Source organism: Halyomorpha halys, unplaced genomic scaffold, assembly GCF_000696795.3.
Source record: "Halyomorpha halys isolate HHAL.00 unplaced genomic scaffold, Hhal_1.1 Scaffold623.1, whole genome shotgun sequence".
In the NCBI taxonomy this organism is placed as follows: Eukaryota; Metazoa; Arthropoda; class Insecta; order Hemiptera; family Pentatomidae; genus Halyomorpha; species Halyomorpha halys.
In genome coordinates, this window is record NW_027107123.1 from 219,142 (window position 1) to 245,226 (window position 26,085).

General features: G+C 31.3%; 2 protein-coding genes across 6 annotated transcripts in view; one reads left to right on the forward strand and one right to left on the reverse strand.

Annotated features, from left to right (window-relative positions):
- LOC136795302 (lipase member I-like) overlaps nt 1-9,765 on the reverse strand; it is a 29,444-nt gene extending 19,679 nt beyond the window's left edge. The window contains exon 1 of the mRNA XM_067045435.1: nt 8,536-9,765. The gene's annotated coding sequence lies outside the window, so the exon portion shown is untranslated. The remainder of the gene's footprint in view (nt 1-8,535) is intronic.
- The window catches only part of LOC106684817 (micronuclear linker histone polyprotein), a 170,889-nt gene that overhangs the window by 123,913 nt on the left and 20,891 nt on the right, over nt 1-26,085 (forward strand). For all 5 annotated transcript variants that reach the window (XM_024360454.2, XM_014427101.3, XM_024360456.2 and 2 more), the window contains exon 3: nt 24,645-24,707. In XM_024360454.2, the coding sequence (XP_024216222.1) occupies nt 24,645-24,707 (63 nt within the window). The remainder of the gene's footprint in view (nt 1-24,644; nt 24,708-26,085) is intronic.

The window sequence follows — 26,085 nt, forward strand, 5'->3', positions numbered from 1 at the left end:
TTTCTCTACATCCTGTATCATATCATATGTCATTATGATCAAATTTACTGGTTGTATTTTTTTATACAGTTGTAAATATCAACAAATAAATAACAAAAAAAAAATGTTTAAATTTTATACTATGTTGTGCCAGTCCTGTTGTATTGATATTTTTACAATTACCCTTGTGTTGCTCAACCCTGATTTTTAATTTTTAGAAGTTTCTCCTATACAAACACGTTCACAATTCAGACAATTTTGTAAATTACATTTTGTTTATCATACTAATCAATTTTATCTTTCATATTGTTGAGATAATTACCTAATTTATTGTCATTATATAAACCCAATTTAAGATTATTATGGTCATATTCCACAAATGTCCTATTCTTATAGCCTATATTGTAATGCAAATCAATGTTCAGTTATTTATTCAAAAATTGGTGCATACGGACTTTCAATAAGTCTCATTTTTTTTCTGTTCTTTTTTCAATTAAATATTAGAAGTTACATTTTTATTTAATATTAGTTGTCTTATTTGATTATTGTTTATTTAATTTTTTGATTTTTCGCTTTCTACTCTTAAGATTTTTTTTTTCTATATTATTATTCTGAAGGGATTCGTCCAAGAATAAATAAAGCCAAATATTATAATATTATAATATAATATTATTAATAAAACCAAATATAGAGATTCAGATTGTAAGTTTAAGATAGATGATTTAGGTGAAAAGTATTATGTAAACAGCTTAAAGTTACTTAAAAAAAAGAGTACTGAGAAAGGGGGGAAAGACTTTCTTAATCTCCCTCCACTTCAAATTTCGGAGGAATTTTAGAATTTTCTATCTAATCCACTATCTCAGTCAGGTACTCTTTGAGTGGTTTGGAGCCGAGAGAATTGAGGCGTCGGTCTTAACTTCGGAGCTGCACCGGCGCAGATTCAAATCCGGCCCGGGAGTAGGAGGGGAGGAGGGTTGACTTTTATTTAATGTAGTACCGTTATGACTTGGTCCTCCCACAGTGGTTAGAATCTTGGAAATATGAGTGCAATGGAGGGGATAAGGTGAAGCCAAAAAGGCAGGGAAGGGACCTGACAGAGAAGGGAGTATGACCCATTCACTGCCTGTTCTCTGTTGTACCATAGATTACAGTGGTGGATAATCCTATTAATCTCAAGGTAAACTTTCCTTTCCGAGGCATGGCTTCAGTTTTGATTTGAAGGAGAGTAGGGTTATGCAACCCTTCTGGTTAGAATAGGCTGGTTATGTTTAGATAACCTAGATATCTAGACATTGCCATACATATTAACGATACTATCTGACGTCCATCTTTGATTTTAAAGGTCCTTTAAGTTACCAGAACTTCACCAACTAAAGTTTTCGATAAAATCTTCTTTCTCGCACTCTTTAAGTGTCTTTCAGCGTAGAGGAGGCGCTAACCACTTGGTCCACACGTCTCGGTCCATGGCAAGCATCTTCATCTGAGCCAGCGCTTTTCCTCTTTCCAGACATAGTCGTTGGATATGCTCCATATGTCCTTCCTCGCCTTCATTAATTTTCTTGGCACTCAGTCTTCCCCCATTCTACAGACGTGTCCATACCATCGGAGCTGTTCAATCTCTGATTTTCCTGAGGGGATCTAAATTTCTTCTCTTATTCTTTCATTCCTTATCCTATCTCTCCTAGTTTTGCCCAATATTCTTCGGCATTTCAGCAGCCGTAATCCTGCTCATGTGCTTATCTTGGGTGAACTAACTTTCACTGCCATATAATTATAATATTATAGTTGGAAGATATATTGCTTTAAAGATATGGAGCTTGTTATCCTTACCTACCTTCCTCTTTCCCACAATAGTATTGCATATCTGGTAGTAAATATTTATCCTATTGGACACTATTTTGCCAGATTTATTGAAAAATTAAAATTGGAGCAGTTTATGAAAATGCATGAAGTGGCCGTGGGCAATCTACAAGTAGTATGTAATGATGAAATATTGGAAACAATGGGTTTCTATACCTACCTTTGAAAATTTTCAATAAATCAAGTTTTCGATAAAATTAAAAGTATATGAATAGTTCCAAGTCTTTTTTTCTTCTCCTCTCTATAGCCTTTTCTTACCAAACAGAGTTCCTACTGTGAGTTGTGATTCAATTCGCGAGCCCGCAAATAGTTGAAAGTATAAGTGCTCAGTTTCAAATTTATTCATGGATGGGATTATTACAAGCCTGGCCGTTTATATGAAGCCTCAACTAAGTGGCATGTCGTTAAATGGTGGAACGTTAGCACATGGCACGAGAACCGGAAAAACAAAACCGGTATCGAGCGGGCAAAAAAAGTTTAATTTTTTGCAGAAAATGACGAGATGATTCGATATTCCCACTTTAACGCTAGTTGCGGTCAATAACCGCCTTCGTAGAACCGTCGATCAGTATCGGTTCGTTCAGAAATTAATCTTCACTTAAAATGATCGATAGGTTTTAATATTCATTCACCTTTCATTTGTAGACTATGTGGAACATTTCATATTTTTGGTAGGCATTATAGACAAAGAGCAGGCGAAAAATTCATTTAAGAAAATAGTGCAGCAACCCAGGAGGAGAAAAAACATTCATTTCACCCCAATTTTTAATTGCTTTAATGAAAATTCTATGCAGTTAAGAGTCGAAATCTATAGCTTTGCTAACCATAGCTAGAGAGAATAGTGGCGGCTGTTCCGAAGATACATAAAATTCATTTTCTATTTATTTTTAGTAAAAATACTATACAAGAGACACGTTACATGTCATTAAAAAGTAAAATAAAATTATCTCTCATTTTTATTCGAAGTTCCATATCCTTAAAATTACCTAAACACTTCATAACATATATTCATAGAGGTTTTTTTTCAAAACCAAGATCATTTTGTTATTTTATTTTGGAAAAAATACATGGAAACTACTAATTATACGAAAATATTAATTATAAATTAGATTTATAGTACATTAAACTAACTTTAATACGAGTGCTAACTGACATCTATATGTCTAATGGTTCCTGAGAAATAGTTCTTCATTTGTCATAAACTTTGTCTAAACAGCTAAAATAAAAAATCTTGTGATCTTATTTTGGCAAATATTACAAATACTATTCTTACGACGAAAAACGTTATAAATTATCTTTCTAGTGTATTAAACTAGCTTTAATTTGAGTGCTAATAGATAACTGTACGATTAATGATTCATGTAGATATAGTTTTCCCAAAATAAATTCACTAACTACGGATTTTTCAATATATATTTCATGATATATTTCTTTTTAGAACAGTGTATCTCTGGAACTATTAAATGTAAGCAATATTTTAGCTAATTAACTCTAATTTAAATGATATTCTATTAGGTTTTTTTTTTTTTGGTAGTTATAAAAATATGGAGCTCTGAATGAAAAATTAATGTTTTAACGTTTTGAAACAGCTTATATAAAATATAAAATGGTTCTTCGTAGTTCAATTTAAGTCACTGCTTGTTAAGCTGACTACTTCGTGATGATTTTTCATGATCATTCTCAACTTCACAACTTGTAAAGTTTGAACGTTACAGGATTTATTTCATCATGATCAAAAATTTAACAGTTCGCTGTTTATTTCTAATGTCTAAATTATCATATTTGTCATTAAGTGGTTTTTTTAATTAGCAAAAAACATTTACATTAATATTTAAATTAAAACAATTTCTCTGGCCAGATTGATACACGTTTTGTCTGTGTGAATTCTCAAGAACAAGTAACCAGGTCTTGCCGAGCATCGGCCCAAAAATATAACTAGTCTTTTTTTCTGTTTAATTATCACTTCCCTATGTTTTTATTTTTAAAATTAATTGTTAACTAGTTTTTAAAAAACTTATTCCACTTCATAAAGAGTTCCACTAGTTATATTTTTGGGCCGATGCTAGACAAGAGCTGGTTACTTGTTCTTGAGACAAATTTGGATAAAGAACTCTCCAGAAATTTTTTTTATAAATATCATTTTAATTCAATGTAATAGCCCTAGCGAATTTTATCTTATTACATAGCATGCAACCACATTAAAAGAATCGATAGTATCTACATTAATTGTTTAATTGGGTTTAATGCCCTTATCTGATTCAACTGTGGCTATGACGTTGGTTATCCATGTTACCAAACTGAAGTGAAATATTTATTCCTTGAATTGCCATGAAAGAAATATACGGATGACTCCCAAACAATGGACAATTGTCAAATCCCCACTCCCCAAGAAATTTTTTTTCAAGGATCACTATAATGTAGAAATGTAAATTAATAAATAAATAGAAAGATATCATGTAAATTTGTATATATATACATATATAATGTATTGTATTATATATTTGTATTCTGTAACCATATATAAAAATAAAGAGGTTTGAAAATAAAAGGGATCACTATACTCTATATTGATATTCGTCATAATAAGATCTCTACTATCTCAGAAAACATGAACTGTTTTACTGCTGTTCTAATAGTACTCATTGTCATAACTATTCTTGCGTAACACGTTTACTTTCAAATTTTAACTTTACTTCCAGACATCTCTAGGGAAAATTTTGACTGCATTTAGGTTGAAACGTTCAAAATTATTTCAATTAATTTTTTTATTATGTTAGAATAGGCTACAAAAAATTTTAGCACTGTCGGGAACAAATAAAACAAAAATAGATAAATTTTAATGTCTTCCGGTCTAAACGTCATGTTTCAACTCTATTACAAGAGATCATTAAATTAATAATTGTACAGAAATTCACTATTACATGATTTTCTAAAACTCAATTTACTATTGCATTTAAGTGTAGTGCTGAATTACGTTTTAAGATAACTTTGTTCTGTAAACAGGATTTCATATATATATATAACTGAATCTAACTAATCTACAACATTTATAATCTTAAACATTCTTGAGACTGGTTAATTATGTTTAAATAAATGAAATTTTATCCATTTTAGTCTCAAAATATTTTTATTCTATTTATAAGTCCGACGTTTCGGCCAATACGGCCATTCTCAAGGACAATCTATTACTAACATTTTTTATTACACACATGATTTCTGACAATCACATGACTTCAACAATTCTAAAACAAATAACAATGTTATTTATAATTTATCTTACCTTAATACAATCTACCATCATCTATCATGATCTACCAATCTATGATCATCTATCAATAACCCTTAGTGGTAGAGGTAGAAGGAATAAATAAATAAATTTTAGAACTAAATCATTTAAAAAAAAAAACTTCATGCAGGCTATTTTCCCCTGATCTATCTAACAAATCGCCCTGTGGGACATTAAAACATTAGGGAATATTTTTGTTAATAAGCATTTCTTATATTATGTCTAATTACATAATTAGGACATTTTCATATTAAAATAAAAATTATTTATCATTATTCAATGTTAAAAATTTCTCATAACAATCAACAATATTTGAAAATAGACATAAAAAAACACAAAGAGATAAACAATAATCTTATTATGCCTATTTATAAATCACAAGATAGTTCGAACGAAGAAATGAATAAATTCCTCCATCAAGGGTGTATTGCCATGGAAGATAGGGGAACAAATGAAGATATAAGGAACAGAATGCGCCAAGCTACAGGTGCATTCGTCCAGTTGTACAAAGTTTGAAAGAACAACGGCCGTCTGCAACTGATGGAGTTGAGGCGTAGGTCTTTGCAGCCTTGGAACTGCAGCGACGAACTTGACCCGCCACCATGGTTAGAATAGGGCGGGGTCCATGTAGATGGAAGGGGGTCAAAAAAAAAAAAGATACGAACGAGCGTCTATTTAAAAGAAATGTTCTCTCAGTGCTATCGTATGCATCCAAAACTTGGAGGGTCACTAAAAGAAAAAAATCAAGTATTTGTTCATAGATGCTTGAGAATACTTGGTATCCACTAGACCAAAATCATTTCCAATAAATAATTAAGACAAAGGACTAAACACAAGGAAATAGAAGAACTGATAAAGAAAAGGAAATGGATATGGAGTGTTCACTCCCTAAGAAAACCTGACAATGGCATAGAGAAGGAGGCACTTGATTGGAATTCACTGGGTTCTGGGAAGCATGGGTGACCCTTGGTAGAACTTGGCATCCTATAAACATTAGCAGCGAAAATTCACGACGGCCCTCCGCTCTATTAGGGGCTAAAGAATTACTTTTCAGATACAGAACTTTCTTCTTTAACCCAATATACTAAGAGAAGTAAATAATTAAGGAATCATTGATAATTCCTATTTTTATAGATATTATTTTTATTTATTAATAGCATTTAAAAAATTAAAACTATACTGCTAAAACCTATGAAGTTCAGTTGTGCAGTAGTTAAGTTAGTAAGTGAGTACTGTTACTAGACTAACGCTTGTGCAAGATTTGGTTAGAATCCAATTGAGGATCACTTTTTATGATATTGTATGGACTCCGGATGGCTCCAAACCCAGAGGGCTGACTCACGGCGACAGTGAAACAGAAAATAATTATCTGCCACAGCCGGATTCGATCTCGTTTTTCTGGAGTTAGTAGCACAGAACCTTACTACAGAGATACCCACTCCCGCTAATAACATACAAGATAATATTTAGTCTGTAACATTTACTCTGCTGAAAACAGTCATAGACATAGAATAACAAGCTGATTAGATCGTCGACTATTATAGACAAGATGAGCTGTTCGCTCTATCGTATCTTCTATTCTCGTGACCAGTGACAATTTCGCTCTTTCCCCCCCCCCACTCTTTCCATCTCCCACACACACCATCTCTACCTAGCGTTATCAGCCTTATTAATTAGTAGTTATGTTCCTTTGTATACCTGTGTGTTTATTGATAGGATATACAATCAATTAGAAAGGTATTCATTAATAAATAATATTCTTTAACTTGGAGTTTAATTATATTCATAGTTTTGTACCCCTATATATTAATTATGTTTTTTTATTTTCTGTTGAATATCTTCATTATTCGTTACATATAAAATTCAGCAATAAAGCAATTGTAAGTAATGTTTCTATTTATTAGTTTTAATTTGCATTCTGTGCATTTTAATGTTTAATTATGTGTTAGGAAAATTATTTTTTTAAAACTTTTTTTTCACCGTAGGACTATGAAAATAATAAAGTAATAATATTAAGAATATTAAGAAAATAATAATATGACTATGAAAATAATAAAGTCTGAAAACTTATGCACATAGAAATAGACAGGAAGATAGATACTAACATGTAAGGCCATCTTTTTTTCTCCTTTCTGCATAGAATTATTTTTTGTTTGAATTGAACATCTTCAAAATAAATAATTATTTCCGTTAGTAAAATCGTTCTTATTCGTAAAAGAGAATGAATTTTAATAGCTCCTTAAAAACATATTGTATTCTACGAGAGGTTTGAGATTATACAGCGAGAATACGAATTGACAGAGGACACCGCCAGAGAGGTAAATATTATTCAGTGGTGCGCCATTATATTGAGAAGAGGGTAATAGATCTTCTCTGGTCAGTGACCTTCTTGTTCGATCTCCCTGGCGTCTTCTTTTCCTCTCTCAATATAACTCTGTCTGTCCTTTTGTCGTTCTGTCGTTTATCATCACGGTTACGTCGTACATGGAATTTATTTCGTGTACATTACAAATTCTGGAATAGTAAGACACGTCGAAACCCTTTAAATCGATGTGTGAAGAAATCTTTAGGTATTATACTGACCTTTGAACTAGTATTTTTTTTACAAAAAAAATAAATTTTCAAATAGTAATATGAATTTTTTATAAGAATCAACGAAGAGAGGAACGAGGTCTCATTTTTAATTAGTTTAACGGAGTTAGGTTTTGTTCGGAGCCTTGGGAATAAAACAAAATTTTTAAAAAAATGTAAATGGAAACTATAAAATGTTCCAAAACAAAACTTACGAAACAAATACATCAGCTCAACTGAATAAAATTCGATTCAATCTCTAGAGGTGAGTATTGAAATAATTCCAAACAAAAATGAGAAGAATATTGGAAAAGACGTTAAATTCGCCACTCATGCCCTCCGTGAAAGCCTTATTTTTTTTAATTTCAAGCAGATACATATAGCGAGTATGTTGGTCGATGTACGGCAAGTCAAACTCTCACCATAGGAGATCATTACACGAAAAATATTAGAAAGGCAGGCCTTATATAGTGGTACGGAAAAGGAGGATGGAGGGTATGGTAGGTTCAGTTCCCTGAGATGTGTGCTGGAAGGTGTTACTGTTCCTAATATGCGAACCGGCCAGAGTATGGGGCTCAGCTGATTCAGTAAGACTAATTAGGATTTATAAATTATTACTCTACTAATGCCAGATAATGGTTAAAATCCACATTTGAAGGATCGAAACTTTCAAATAAATGTTTCAAAATGAAGAACATATTGACCTAAGGACCATAATCATAGTCATAATAGTTAATCATAAAATGTGCTTCGACGATAAAGCTTGTAATAGATATATAATTTTGTGTATCTTGTAGCTCAGTCAATAAGCCAACTATATTAATATAATTTCTACTGACCTTGCCTCAGTTCCGCAGCTGCTGGACCAGAAGACTGCTCAGTGAAACCGTGGATATAGATTACGTTGGAACGATTATTGTTGAGGTATTGCCAATCGGTGCCATTCTCCCAGTCGAACTCAATCTCTCGCCCGAACTCACTTAAAAATATATATTAACGTAAATTAAAAGTTATTTTAATGAATGGAATATGGTCCGGGTGCGGTAAAAAAAATCTGAAATAGTAGATAATTATACTATTTTATTGAGCTAACGTTTCGCCCCACGTTGCAGGGCTTCGTCAGGGCTAAAAAAGATACAAACACATAGTTACAAAAGGAAAAAAAAAAGAGAAAAAAACATAAGTGTAAAATAACAGGGGTATAAAATGTAAAAAAGTAAGATATAATAAGAAAAATTAAAGGTTGTAAATAGTAAAAGAAAAGGGTAATAGTAACAGATAGATAAGAGAAGAAATATTAAAGAAAATACAAATAAAGAGATGTAAAAAGAAAAAAAAAAAACACAAATCAAATGATGAGACAGAATGCATACCTGTTTTGACGGCAGTTAAAAATAAAGTGACCGTTGGTATTGGGAGGAGTGGGGACGGCAGTTATGCCATAATAACGAAAATAATTTGTAAAGTAAACATAGTAAAAAAGTATTTAAATTAGGTGAACAATAAATGGTAATATACATAATAGGGGGAGAAGAAATATTTAAAAAAACAAAAAAAAAAACACAGAAAAACAAAGGAAAAGTAAAGTATAAAATAATGGGATACAATGTGTGTAAGTAATTAAGAAACAAAATATACCAAATGAGCGGGGATACAGAAAAGTGTAAAATATAATATAAAATTAATAATACAGTAATTAATATAAGTACACTTAAGAAGATAACACAAGAATATAAATTATTCTTTTTTTTCCTTTTGTAACTATGTGTTTGTATCTTTTTTAGCCCTGACGAAGCCCTGCAACGTGGGGCGAAACGTTGGCTCAATAAAATAGTATAATTATCTACTATTTGAGTTTTTTTTTTACCGCACCCGGACCATATTCCATTCATCTATACACACGGTCAATCAATAATCTTTCAAAAGTTATTTTAAGGTTTTATTAACATGAGAAACTGGATACAAGATAACTGATAAAGAATAAATAGACAAAACCGCTCAAGTTCAAAACCTACTCAGCACTCTAACATTTCTTTTCATTATTGTGCATTGTTAAGGTGAAAACTTAACGTATGATGATGTCACAAACTAATTTTGGTGGAAATTATTTTTTACATCTTCACAGCCTAAGATTACAAGGGCGTTCTTAGATATTACTACAATGATGAATTTCCAGTATGATTTAAGATTATTTTCCTAATTATGTATAAATAATTATTTTTATAGATAGGTATTTTAACATCAGAATACTAATTATTTCAACTACAATACAATTTTTCATTACTGTAATTGATTTTGTAACTGAAAATATTTTTTTTCGTCATTCTATTTATCTAATAGTAATAGTCAATCCGTTTTAAGAAATTTCAGTTTTTAAACTAAATAATTAATTTTAATAATAAGACTAAATACAGTAGTGAGAGCAAGGAATAAAAAATTTTTAGTGTACTTACTACACATTCATAAAAAGCTTCATGTCTCCACTATTTATAGGGCAACAGTACTGGCAATCGCCCTTTGGGATCAACTGAACTGTGTAAGGGTTCGTAGCTGAAATAAAAGAATGCATGAATCATTTATTGAAAATTAAATCGGATTATATTAAAATAAGGTAGAAGAAAAAGAAAACCCTAAGTAATTTATGTTTGGGTTCGAAGCTTCCATAATCCAGGGTAATGAGAAATCCAGGAGGCTGTATAGAAGCCACATAGGTAGCTACATGGAAATAATTTTTCTTCTCTCATTATCTCCTGTGTAACGCTGCTTAGCGTGGAGTAGCATCCTCGGACCATCTTGTCATACGATCTCTGTCCTGTGCTTGCCTTCTTATCTTCGGCATGGACCTTCCTCTCGCTGTGCCAATTCAATCAGGTTAGCGTACATGAGCCTTGGCCTGCCTTGAGGTCGCCTTCCTCGCGGTCTTGCTTCTAGAAGCCACCTGGCTTTACGATCATGTCCCATTCTGCTAACAAGCCCGAACCATTTCAGCTGTCTTTCCTCAATCACCTCTTACTGCTAGTTCTTCACGTACCCTTACATTCCTTATTTGGCCTCCCCTGGTTTTTTTCCACAGAAACAACCTTTCTGGCAAGACAGTCCAGCTTCCCGATTCGTATAATAGTACTGGGAGAAAAATTTATTTGAATAGCAGAATCTTCGCCCTCCAGCTCAACTCCTTCTTTCCTAAGAGTGCCATGGGTATCTGGTGGAATATTCCATTAGCTTTTGGACTCTATTCATGATTTCCTGGTCTATTCTTCCATCCTTGCAGATCATTGTTCCTAGGTAGTAGTAGATGACAGTTTGATCAAGGGGCTCTCTATTGGAAGTGATTCTGAGATCTTCCTCCTTCTTCTAACACACATTACCTTGCTTTTGGCGACATTGATTTGCATACCTGCATAAGTTGTAGTTCTTCTTGCCACTCAACCACAGCGACCAGGAGAGATTCAGCACTATCCGCATTATGATGGAAATACTAAATAATAAAATCAAGTATTTTATTGTAAATTAAAGATGTTCCCTTCAAGGACTTGATGTATCAATCAAGGAGGTAACATCTAGCACATTGGAAAATATGTTTTTAAAGAAAAAACTTACTAATTAGAATAATAAAAAATATATATACAGAATACATAGTGAGGGGAAGCATTAAGATCGTGAAAAATTAAGAACTTGAGTTTCGGCGAAAATACACGTTCTGAGGTGTCCCGCGAAACGGTGAACAATATAGCTCAAGAACGAAAATACGTAAAAAACTTAAATTACACATTTTATTTGGGTGTAAGCCTTGAATTGTATGGCAACATTTCCGATTAAATCAACATACTCGTAGTGACACTTTATATAATCGATTTTTCACTTTTTTTTCAATTTTTAATGTACAATTAAATAATATTTGATCTCAACTAGGTCTTATCATCCTTAAAATAATCTGACAGGTCTTGAATGACGAATTTTTAAAAAAACTTCCTCTGAAGCATCTTTAATTGTGTTAATTTGAAATAAATAGTTCTCATTGTTAGCAATTATAAAATATAGATAAACACAAAATATTAAATAATTTTATAGAGGAGAATACTAAAGGAGAAAAAATAAAATATTGTGCAAAAAGCACTTGAACAATGTACAATAAAGTAATCTTAAATATCAGCTAGGTCTTAGAAAAAAATAGGCTGACTTGAAAAAAACGAAGAAATTAAAAAAAATCTTCCCCTGATGTACCTTTAATTTGGTTTATATGAAATAATCAACAATTTAACAAACAAGAAACAATTTAGGAATAAACGATTTAAGGTATGTTCTTCAACAAAAAATTACAGAAGTTGAAAGAAAAACAACAGTAAAATTAAGATTGTTTTTCACAGAACTTAGCAACCTCCAATTGTACAGTGTACGGCTACTCTTTGCCGTTTCGCATTGGATTTCGCGTTGGATCAATATTATCCTACTACGTAACCCACTATTTTTGGTATTGTAAAAGGACAGGTACCTTCAAGGCTCATTTGAAACCAAAATAACTGATATGCGAAAATCTATTTAGCAGAAAACTGCAGCGTATGGTTTTGGGGGGTTAACTTTTGGCTAACTTAGCACCTTAGCCACCGAATTATGTAACAATTTAACATAACGATAAGCAGAAAAAATATCGTGAGTTACTAATATAAAAGCAGATTCTTTTTGTTTAAAATGTGATTAAAATCGCTCACCGTATATCAGCGTCATGGCGGAGCATAATAGCTCCTTCAGTAAATCCAACTTGCTCAACATGTTAGTGGAGGTCCTTCGACTTCCAGCGGTGCGAGTAAATCGGGGAACTGTCCCTACTAAAGAGGAAGGAGACGATCCAAACATCAACACCACGGAAGGTCGCAACGTTGCTATCAATAATACCATACGTCTGCAAAACTGCAAACAGCTCTAGTCTCCTGTTGTTTGTTTGTGTGGTCTTTGTCGGGAATCGAAGGATTTTTTAACTGCGGTCTTCAAATAAATTGGCAATTTACTTTGACATGATAATAATGTACACTCTCTTTGAATTTATAAAATATATTTAGTTACAAACTACATGACTGATTAAAGCTGTTTAAATATTTTAAAGAAAGCTTCTTTAAAAAATAAAAGCATTCTTGATTCCATTGAATAGAATAATGGGAGATCATTTTTTTTTTCAAGTAAATTATATTCAATATTCATTTCGTATGGAGTTAATTAACAATATTTTCACTTCTACCTTAACTCACATTTTTCATGCTTTAATTTAGAAAATGAATGTCATCCACTGGACTCAGTAATCATTAATAATTGCAGTTAATTACAAAATATAATTTAAGCAATGAGATAAAAATAATAGGTAATAATGAGGTGACAATTTTGTGAATTGAACCCTTCACACTCAAAGCGACATGAAATCGAAACGAGAGAGACTCAAACTGGGAAACGATTCTCTCCTATCTTGCTAAATAGGATTTAAGTTGAGATCCACATACGAGACGTGACTCGTCACGTCTTACTCCAACAATCTTGCCTGTGTGTGTGTAGGGCCAAAGAGTTTGTTTAATATGTATCTGTGCTTGATTCAAATTCACTCTTTAGTATTAACAAGGGTGTGAAATTATCAATATTTATTATATAATGAGTAAATATAAATATATGAAAAGTTTTCCATTAGAGCGTACACAGAATATTTTTAAAATAATAATAGTCCCGGACTACAGTACGTTGTAACTTTACTAATGCTGGTCGAATTTAGGAAGGTTTTATTTTATCGGGTAGATAATTTATTTATTTTTCGAATAAGCAATTAATAATTAGAGAAAAAATTAACTACTTGCAGTAGTTTTTTTTTAACTAGTTTAAAATAAATAAAAGCTTGTAGCAGTTTATCTTTTCTTCTTGACAGGTCTATTCATCCACAGCCTAAGAAGAACCATCTTTAAAAGTTTCACCATCAAAGAAATTGTATGCCAAGATCACAGTCACGTACCAACATTTTCCAATTTATAGTTCCAAAAGCCTTCCTCAATATATGGTGTCTAACACCAACAGCAGTTTTTAAATCGAATCAGTAGTTTTTGAGATATTCAAACAAACTCTTTAGCTTCATGCTACAGTGGAAATTACTATTTTTGTGTTCCCAAAATGGAAAGGAATAAATAACGCCTCCATCTCCCGTTTTTTTTTTTTTTTTTTTGAGGAGTTAAAGTGGCTTTACTCTTTCTACCATCAAAAGTATTTCCTTGCATCCTCCCTTTACCAAGTTATCCAATCCCTCTGAATATTAAACATCTAACTTAGAACTCCTTAAATTCAAATCCACTGTTTTTTCCCGGTCTTCAGACTTATATACAACGGCCCACCAAACATAGAATTTTTGACAGATTTCTCTTTCTATGCAATGCCCATTCTTCGCTTCAGTACCCTTCCCACCTTCAAATCCCACTTATTCCATAATTTCTTAGCTATCCGATTCTAATAGAATTAAAAGACAAAATTTATATTTACATATAAACTTTATAAAAATTGTTGTATCTATTCTTTAAATATTTATACTTTTAATTAGTACCACTCAGTAATTTATTTATCTAATTTATTAATATCAAAAGTTTACTTTTTTTCTGTTTAATAACCAAAAAAGTAGTTATCCTATGTATTTTTTTAGGTAATAATATTCTGTTATTTTAAGGCTCTAAGTCCCATCAAATATTTTTGTCGTATTCAAACAAACTAGTATTCTAAAAGGACATCTCACAGAATTAATCAAGAATTTATCATTATTATTAAATAAATTAATAAAAATTTAAAATATTAGAATAGTAGAAACGTATCTTGTCGTTTTTATTATTATTTACAAGCTATATAGCTTTGATAATAATATGCTAATTGGTATTAGCTTTGTCCAATGTTATTTAATTATCTGTTGCTATTAATTAACGTAACGATAACTATTACACAACAATAAATAGACCAACTCTAGCAGAAAAGTAGATTTGTGCTGTTGATTCAATTGTGGTCGAAGCCTTACAGGCTGGGACGGTCCACGTTATGTCTTTTATAGATGTTTATTTAAAACATGTCTACTATGCAAATTAGAATCTCTTTAGCCATATATTAAATTCAACAGTAAAAAATAAAGGTAAAATATTCAATATTTAGAATTAACATTATCCTTAAATTTTGATAGGCCCATTAATAAACATTGGATGAAATGTACAACATAGTGCAGGAGGATAGAGGTTTTTCGATGGAACTAATTCTCACAAAGATAGGATTTGAAGTTTTTTGTTCGTCGTCGGTTTTTTTTTCCACATTTTTACATTGTATGGAAAAACCTCAGCATCCAAAATTTTTTTATTGCTCCCGTCTTCAAGTATTTCTTTCAAAAATTATTTTAAAAAAAGATCTAGTATGGTATCAATTTACAGTAAACTTCCTAAATTTTGCTTGATTCCAAAAATTAGGAAGTCATTTATGTTTTTTTTTGGGGGGGTGTGGATTACGTATTTCTAATGCAAAATAGCCCGTTAAAGAAAGGATTTGCTCATATGATTAATTGCCCAGGATTGATATTATTTGTCCATATTTTTTTTATAGGAACATAAATCCATGCTAAATACTAAAATTATTGTTCAGAGTCTAAATAGTAAGTGAGGGGGGGGGGAGTAACATTGATTACCAATTTCAAATTTGTGACTTAAAATTTTATAGTTATAAAGAAAAAACAGTCAGAAATTCTTTTTTCCATTTTTACTTGAAAACTATGTATTGTCCTGATAACATCCATTTCATATTTAATTAAATAAGAAGAAATTACAAAATAAATTTCTTCGACTATTTACAGAGTTAAGTTACTATTTACAATTAATTTTAGATGAATTTTAATAATAAAATAAATAAAAAATTTAAACAAAATACATTTGAAATAAATTAATTGTATGCCTGACCTGAGTGTATGGAATGTTAAAAAAAGTCGGTTGTGTTAAGTAATCTTATATTAAAAGTTTTAAAAATAAATAAATTGTGACAAACTCGTTAACTATACATAAGCTTAGGCAAGCTTATTACTAATTAATATCATTCCCTATGAATTTATTGTTTCATAGGGTGATTTGACTTGTTATTAATGACCTGGAAAGAATAGCCTGAAAAACGTTTTTAAATTTGAATGTGAGTTGTAAATTTATATTTAAGGTTTGTTAAATTATAAATAATAATGTTCTTGTCAAAATTGTTACAAATGAATGTATAATACAAGCTGTTAATTAGATTGTCATTGAGGATGGCCGAAATGGCTGAAACGTTGAACCATTGATGATATAAGTAAGTGTTGAGACTTATCATGGACAACTAATTTATTTAAACAAAAAAATTTTCTTTAATGATTTTTTTGGTTTGGTATTATTTTTCTCATTGGTCTCAATTTTCTTAGAATAAACATCTAGATAATTCACTCATCATTATATGACGTAGTCGAAATAAATTTTATTATATTTTATCAATTAGTATCAGTAGAGATATAACGAATAAATAAGGTCACCTCGCTCTAAAAAGAAATTTGATAACAGTATAACCTGGCTTCGTAGACATCTTTACTTTTAATAGTACACCCAAAAACAGTTTAGCAAAACCCATTTTTATTTTCCAAACAATGAGAAATCAAGGTTTTTTAAATATAAATATCATGAAAACCACTACTTCTACCAACATTATCTTTATATCCTAATTTATGGTGAATTAAACTAGCTTCAATCAATTCAAGTAGTTCCTGAGATATTTGTCGAAATAAATTTACAAAACGTTGATTTAGTGTAATTTGAAAGTAAATTATTATTTTTTTTTAATAATTTATTTATTGTTATTTACAACAGTATACACATATATACAACAAGTAAATTTGCTGTAGGTGACATAGTGACATGAGAAAAACATGTGGAGAATCTACCCACTGATAGAACTCCAATAACATTCCTTGAGGAGAAGATCTCGAGGCCACCTTCTTTTCAGACGCCTAGGAGGGTTATTAGGTAATGAAGGAGAAGCCAGGTTAGAAACAAGTGGATTTGGGTGGTTGAGAAGTTTATTATGGATGGAACGGTATCTGGTTCTGGCCAAATCGGCAACATATGGAACATTGAGGTCCTGATGGATGACTTGATTTGTGACAAAGTAAGGAGCATTAAGGATTTTACGAAGGATTTTGGACTGTAAGGATTGGATTCTGGAGGAATTTGATGGTTTAGTGGAGCCCCAAAGCTCAACTCCGTATGTCCAGATAGGCCTTATAATAGTCATGTAGATCAGTCTTTTGTAATGGATTGGCAATTTAGACCGTTTGTTGAAAGAAAATAACTTTGATTTTTAAAAAAGCATGTCTTAGTGCAAGTCTTCAAATAATAGCTCTCAATAATAAGCTAGGTAAATTTACCATAAAGTAGTTTTTAATAGTTACAGAATTACAACCATAGCCAGGTGTAAGATAAACTTTATTTACTTTATATGAAAGAGAAGATACCGGGATTATGATATAGTATGTACTCTCTACAGGCTGCTATATACAACATGGCTCCTAGAGTGTCCTCCCCCAACTCTATTGAACTGCTTTTCTAGAATCTATAATCCAGAACGACCTTATCTCAGATGATCTTATGTGGAATATGGAGAGATTGGAAATGATAGGAACTCGCTAGTAGAGGAGCTTGTTGGTAAAAGTAGACTTAAAAAAAAGGACGAAGGCAATAAACAAATAGCTTCACCTGGAACCAGTATACCAATGTGGTAGTAGTAAAAGAGTATTTTTCGAGACTCAAAATGGTATTTTTTGTGATGAGGATATAAAAGAGAAAGCAAGACATACCTTGCAAGACACCATATCGTCTCAACGTAAACCATTTGTACACATCAGTAACAAAAGACCCTATCCCATCAAAGATATAAGTGCCAAGAGTTAAGTGTTTTTACTACTCTTTGTTTGAGAAACACATAAACTGTCGATTTATACCTCTATAATATTAAAATAAATGTATTTACAAAGCAAAAAGTTACTATACTATTATCTCCGTTCGCTGTGGTTGCCTTGATATTATTATTTATTAATTGATTATTTAACTTACGGAGGTTTGTATTTTTTAATGTATGAATAAGTAACTTAACTCCCTTTTTACAACTCATTCACTTATATTATTAATATTATAAAATCGTTTTTATTTCTGAAATAGATTGATTAGTACGCTATTTTATTGGCAAAAATTATCAATGCCATATTATAGTAAATATTAAAAAAGATATGTTGTAAAGAAATCCGATTTGTACATGACTAATAGGAAATAGGGCAATCGAAGAAGAGGGATAAAAGTTGATGGATGGCATTGCTCTGGTGGGAAGGCAGTTCGGTCTTCGCTGTCAGCCAGGTCTTTGTCAACTTGTCGCCATGCCAAAATAGTCTCGTTCAAACAACAGTTATAGATCAAATCAACTAAATTACTAATCGAGATAATTTATTATTTATTAATTGATGTGATAGTTCCTCTAAATTTAAGTTTATCAGTTGAAAAAAGTATAGTATAAAAAAATAAAATTATAAGTCTGTAAAGCTATCATCGTGAAAAGTCCTAATAAAGCCCTATATAGTTGGGCGAAACGTCGGATAATAATTTAAAAAAATTATTTGTTCTTTTTGACCGTAACCCTGACTATCTTTTCATATTTGAAATTATACGGTCAATTATCTTTATATATAATAAAATACAGTAACTTTCGCACGTTATGTATAATCAATTATGGGAAGTTGGTTGAAGTGGTGCCTCAGAAAGGTAAACAAATAAATACCAAACAAGTACGAAGGAGGAGCAATCGAAAGAAGCTAAACCGATCACCGATCGAGTCTACAGGAGCATCGGATGTGGATTGAGACGAGGAACAGGAATGCTTATTATAATTACTGTTCCTGGGTGGCTCTTTAGAGATAGAGAATGAGGTGGAGATATGATTTACTCGTAGGGGATCTAGTAGAGATAGCTGAACGGTTTATATTTTTGGAAGCATTCCCAGGGAATATCATATAATCGGGGGTGTGATCTATTGGTGAGAGTAGGTACCTGGGTTAGGAACAACGGGGTGAATGAAAGATGAGGAGGGGAACGTATAAATGGCATCGACATCTGAAGGATGAGAGAGCGCAAGTTAGAGTAATCAAGCTAGCAGAGGACTGGAGGCATATGCTTAGGATGGAGTACGAGATTTTTCAAAAAAGGGGAACATGCAACGGCTAACTGGGAAAACTGTCCATAAGATGGCTTAAGGAACGTACAAAAAGAGAAGAGACACCCCCAGGCGCTACGTCAACACATCCGGGAAGAACTTTATAGCTTAAAGCGTCAAGGAATAATCATCGACAGTTCTTCCCCATTTAATAAACCTGGAGCTAACAGGTTTACTATACAGAAACGGCTGTCCCAAGTGATGTAAAAAGAATCCGAAGACCCTTAAGAATACAGAATTATTACAAGCAGTTCGTACCAGAAATAGTAGAGTATCTCCTGCCCCTTATAATATTGTCTAAAAAGATAAAAAAGTTATTATTAACCTCGGTAGTGAATAATAATATCCGGATGTGTATGGAGCACCTGCAAAGAGAGCCAGTACTCGCGTTCTCTGATTTTACTTGACAGTTTACCATTACCACGGATGCAAGCGAATACAGGCTGTGTTATCTTAAGACAACGACAGAGGAGAGCGCCCAATTGCACATGCCAGCAGTTACCTCACCAATACAGAATCTTGATATAGCGCACTTGAAAGAGAACTCCTGTGGATAGTCTGAGCCAGATACAACTTTAAAACCTATGTGTTCGAAAGAAAATTCAGAGTTCACACTGACCACAGACCCTTGCAATGGGTGGAAGGTTAAAGGAGTCCTCTGCCTGGATCACACGGTAGAAAGAATTTCTTGAATAATACAACTTCGAGAGAGTACACAAAGCAAGCAAGGAGGACGTAGTGGCTGATAGGTTATTCCTAGAAGTAACAGTAAATCGTCAAGGCAATTCTGTTAAATCGTAGCCAGAAGTTAATGAGGACCGGAATTCCTTGCAAGATCTATGCCCAGAAAAACACACCATATATACGTTGGGTATGTTGTAATTTGGAGGAAGTTCAAGAGGTTATGGAGATCAGGATAGATAGGACATTTGTAAGTTACCTAATGGACACACCTTTTATTTATTTATTTTTTTTTTTGTTCCTACAAAGTAATTTTTATAATTTAACATTAACTTTAAATTCAGAGCAGTAATTAATTTCTGACACGGTTTATAAAACAACTCATATCCTCTTTTAATGTATTTTTAATTACTTAGTCATTAACAGTTATTTTCATTTTCATCCCCTTTCTTATAAATTAACTTGTATAGGTTCAATCAAACAGCTATTTACAGAAATTAATACATCATTTAATGAGATGAAACCTGAATATAAACTCTTGAAGCATGCTAAATTTCAATCTACATTACGAGTCATAAAATGAATAAGCTAGCAGTAAACAGCTTAGAACTGACAATTCGTTCTGTTTATCAATTAAATAAATATATTTTCATAGTTTTTATAATATTAATAATTTTTCTCTCCTTAATTATATTATTTTATTATAGTTAATTACTGTTGGAAAGCATATTATCCTGCTTCACATTTGTTGTTTCATCATATCGGCCTCAGTATAATATTGCTGAGACCCTTTATGTATTTTTTTTTCCTAAGCCCCATGGATGTGTTGGGTTTGGTTACGGGGATTCAGGATGGTAAAATGCTGTGCTACTAACTTCAATGACATGGTTTGAATTCAGCTGTCACTGTTCTATTAGTCAACCCTGTGGATTCAGAATACCTCCTGTGCATATCAAGCCTTTATAAAGAGGGAAAATTATATGTATTTCAAACGGAGCACCTGCCTACTGAATAAAGCATGTTTTTTATGTACCTAGCATGAAAACCAATTTTTTTATTCAAGAAATGATTCTCAGTACCCATTAAACTTATTGTTAAATTTTTTAAAATGTTCTTTATCTTTACCATTAGCATTCTGCATTTGACTTTACCATATTTCTACAGATTCCAATGTTCTATCGAATACAGCCTAAACTATCAGTTAATTTCATCCATTCTTTCATTTTACCATTATGTTATTCTTGCTTCTTATATTCTCTGATGCTAAAATTTTTGGTAAATGTCATTTTTATATTTTAAAAACTTTAATGTAATTTAAATGTTAAATGCAAAGTACAAAATTACAGTAGATCTAGGTTTCTAAAACCTATTAGGAAGTATTTAGACTAATACTGCTTACATTTTCCCTCACGTACGTGAGAAATAAACGTTCTATCTTTGATCCGTTATATTTATAAGACTGGACTGTACTGGAGACAATAACTGGAACAAACAAACTTGTAAAGCTTGGAAGGACAGACCACCCTTCGGCGCCTCTCCAGTCTGCGGTAATTCAGTCCAATCCTCCCTTGTCAAGGGTGCGTCCTATATAACTCACTTGGCCTCCATTGGCTATAATTCGGGTTTGATACTTCATGACAACAACATAGACCAAATTAGGAACAAATTTCTTATCTTTTATATTATAAAGAATTCTTTTACATAAAATAAAAGAAGTAAATTATCTTAAAATGATTATAAACTAATATAATATTCTGTTAATGACTTAAAAAGCCTTGACACAGCAAAACATATTACTTAAGTTTATCCATACATTTTTCAATGTAATTTTAGTGTTTATCTAATATGCAGTAATTCACAATACGAAGGCCTCGGAGTAAAAACAGGAGCTATTCAAAAAATCTTAATGTGAGAAAAACTTGTTTTTGATCGGTAAAACCAAAGTTGCTCTAACCCGCTTGAGAATAGGCCATACTCTCCTCACGCACTCTCACCTGATAAGAAAACTGCCACCTCCAACGTGCAAATATTGTCAGTCCATTCTCACGATTAGACATATTTTTGAAGAATGTACTCACTATTTGCCAACAATAAACAGGATAGGACTGACCCCAAATTTATCAGAAGCTCTCACAGATGAGGAAGCTAAAATTACATTAGTGTTTGAATTTTTAAAAGCACACCGCCTTCTTTCTAAATTATAACTTCTCTTCGATTTTAATTTTTTTTATTTTTATCATGCCATAGGCGTTGATGACAAGAGGGTTTTACGCCTTTAAGCAACAATCAACAACAACAACTTGTTTTTCTCGAAGAGGTTTGATAAAATATATTTCTTCTGTTAATCTAAAACCACATCGTTAGAAGTGTAAATAATATCATACTGCACAAATACATTATTGGTTGCTACAATACATAGCGTACACATCAATACATGACTGAGCATATATAAATTACATATATTTATATGATACAATTTTTTTTTTTTCAACCTTTTCCTTTTTCAAACAATAATCGTCTATACGCTGAATATTTTAACATTTTTTTCCTGTTTGACAATTTTATTCTTTTTATTTGACATCCACCACCACATGCATGGAAATTATTGAGTAACGGAGTCATCCAGATGAAGGATGCATACATTGCATATCTTATATATTATTTTATTTTATTTGTTACTTTATTATTTTTGTATACATTTTTAATATTTTAATATTTATTCTATATTTATTGTATATTAACGTAGCTTGTTGATTTTTTTTAATTTATATTTATTACTTAAGTATCTTTTATATAGCTTCTCATATCTCTATCGCTATTTTATCTATTATTCTGTAAAAGGCACATTGAGTTATAACCAAAATATGAAAGGGAAAAAGAAGGGAAAAAAAAATAAAAGAACTAAAGAGATGAAACAAAAATAAGTCATGTTCTTGTGTTATATATTATTAATGTTTATAATTATTATTGCATACCTGGGCTTATTTATTGTAAGATTAAAAATATTGTCTGATTAGGCTAAAATAAGTATGCTGTGTGACTAGCAGCCCGATGAAGTTGGACGGCACAACTTTGTATTTTTATAAAGTTTTTCCTCCCGTCTTCAGTGATCCCCGATACACATTTGATCCGTTAAGCAAATCAAAAGAATTTATCATTCGATAGAATAATATAAAAATAAATCAAAGATACAATAGTCACAGTAGTAGATCAGTATAAAAAATAAATAAATATGTTTAAAAAAACTAATATATAGTTTAAAAAACAAAAAGTGAGTTAAAAGGCATGAATAAGTAAGTTAAAAATAAACAGGTTAAAAAGCTAAACAAAAAACAAAATAAATAATAATAATAATGTGGTGTGAAAATAAAATAAAAATATCAATATACATCTTATCGATAGTTTTCAAACAAATCGAAATAGAAGTTCGATATTTCAATAAATTTGTTTTTTGTTTAGCTTGTTTTCAGTACTAAAATTTTAATATCGATATTACGGTATACTGAATTCAAACTCGGACAAAAATAGCATGATTGTTTTGTTTTAAAATAAAAATATTTCGGTGTATCGGAATTTTCTCAGTACCCCAAAAAGGCAGCACGTCCATTGCCGCAGTTATTCTTAACTGGTTCTGAAATATAAAATTCCTCTCTACGACTTTCCTCGGTCCCTTTCTATTATCTCCTCGCTCTCTTTTATTTCATTTCTGTTTATGGTCTTCATTCTTTACGACTGGCTGGTTCTTTTTATTTCGATAATATGCGCTGATGTTTATTCATATTTTCCTTGCCGAAAATAAGTTTAGATCTAAACGTTAAAAGTTGATTTTTTTTTTGTGGATTTCAAATATTCTATTTCTAAAATTAAAGAGGAAATAGAAATAGTGAGAAAGCTATGACTAGTCTATATAATTGAAGATTTTTTTTCGTCGATCCTTGTCACATAAAAATCGTCCAATTAGGTCCTCCATTCTTTTTTAGGGGTTAATTATTTAATTTAGTTAATAATGAAATTTAAATAGTATTCCTTTGAATATCTTATATTAGTAAATCATTAATCCCAATTCGCTTGCGATAATTTGTTGTATCTAATGTTCAACAGGCCACTACTGATGAATTTACTGTACCTACATCCAGGGTGTTCGAAATTTGATTTACTACTCCTATTTTTTTTCGGGAGTTTAGGTAACTTCTTGGTTTATTTTAGTTACGGCGAATGAAGTTTCATTTCATTGTGAAGTTGACTTAATGCTTTAATTCTTCTCTTTCACACTCAACTCTGGAGTTTCCAGGGGAAAGAGAAAGAAAATTCACATCGGTCATACAAAATCTTATGCCCTTATTGAAGACGCGTCATATCAGAAAAACAATTGAGAAGATTTCTATTTGAAGGTAATATATCAACTTCAGGAAAGTGAAGGGGTTTTAAAAAATTATAAATATACTAAAAACCTATAAAATGAATCAAATAGATGTGAGATATAAACATTTTCAATAAAAATAAAAAATAAAATTTTTTATATAATAGCCGTCCAAAACCGCTATTATATAAAAAATTTTATTTTTTATTTTTATTGAAAATGTTTATATCTCACATCTATTTGATTCATTTTATAGGTTTTTAGTATATTTATAATTTTTTAAAACCCCTTCACTTTCCTATTATTATATAATATAAAAAAATAATATGGACTTTTTATGGAAAACTTCTTAATTAATTATATTGTTTTGTTTTTTTTAAAGTTTTGCGAGCATCAAACAAACTCATGGTAAAGAATAATATCGTTTGATAATTCAATTTTCAGTAAAAATCGGTCGTCCCAGGATATTTAATTACAATTTTTTATTCGTACGTGAAATAAAATCCCCAAACGATTTTGTAGTTTACGTTTTTTTCAATTTTTGAACCTCTGAAATAAGTATGTTAGTCTTAAGCATCTAATTTAATAATAATTTTATTCATGGAATCATTATGGCTTCGTTAATTTATAATTTTTTTTTTTGTTTGACAGGACAAGCTGCTCTCGAAACTGGAAGAAAACGAACCAGAGTTGGCAACATCACAGGAGGATGAAGTCAGTATAATTATTATATGATGAATCTTATTATTAGATACTCCATTTTCGTGCAGTAAAATTGTGAACAAAGTACATTAAAAAAAATTCTTAATCATGTAGTGAATAACCAAAATATATAAAATTGTGTATAATAACCGATAATAATGAACACCCAAAACTATATTATTTAATTTCTATGAATATTCATACATAAAAAGAAAATTAAATTTTGTTTAGATTAATGAGAACTTGCTAAATATTCATCACTTAAAATTCAGATTGAAAACTTAAGAAAGAAATTGCCAGGAACCACTTTTAAGTGAGAAGGAATAATAGAGGGCAGGAGATAAAGTGGGAACCTAAGTTAAACACTATTACAATGAATTTTTTTTCATATCAATGAATAAATAAAGATTATTTTTAGAGAGTTTTCTTAATCCAAATCTATTGATTAATTATGTTTTATCAATTTAATTTAATGACATTCGAAAATACCATTAACTATGAAGTATTTTTTATCAATTTCACTTTACATCATTTACCACTTTCACGAATTCCTTAGCGAATTCATAAATTTTGATATTTTTTACATTCTAAATGAAAATTTCAAATGAGGATATCAATACCGGCCCTTTAAAATGGCGAGAGAAACCCCATAGCAGTAAACATTTCAGTAACCATGGGTACAGTGTTAATCTGTATAAGAGCAGACTTATAATAATATTACGTTGGTATTATTAAAGTTGCATTTGTATAATGTTACGCTGGCTAAATTGATGAAGATATTTCCTGTTGAAAGAGCTTGTTTTGACCTTTATGGAGATATCCATTGAGCCTAACCCTTCCCGCCCCGCCACAAAAGGTGCGGTCTTCAACAAGAACGGAGAAATGTCACGAGTTTATATATAGTCGGCTGCTAAGTTGGAATTTATATTTCCAATATACAGGGTATTTTAGGGTTAAATGTCCTTACCGAATATATGAATTAAGAATCTCAAAACAAAATAAAAATTATCTATGAAAGTATACGCTTTGTAGGTGACAACGTTTTTTATTATAATTCATTATTTATATCATAATAAATAATAATATTAATATGTTCCAACTACTTCATTAATGAAATGTAATGTTTATGCTGTTTTCCAATTTCAGGTGCTTTTCAAATATTCGATTAAACTAGGACCTCACTCCCTGAGGGTCTTAGTGGGGTAGGATCGGCCGGGAAGTATTGCTTTTTTTGTGCTGCCGTGGATGTTACAGTAACTTTTTCACTGAAATCGAACGACTTCCAGTTTATAAACTTGATTTTTCGATTTCATCCAAGACTTAATTGGATACAAGAATTATTCACAGTGATAATCTTCAGCATTCAGACAGGTTCGACATCTGTCTTCCA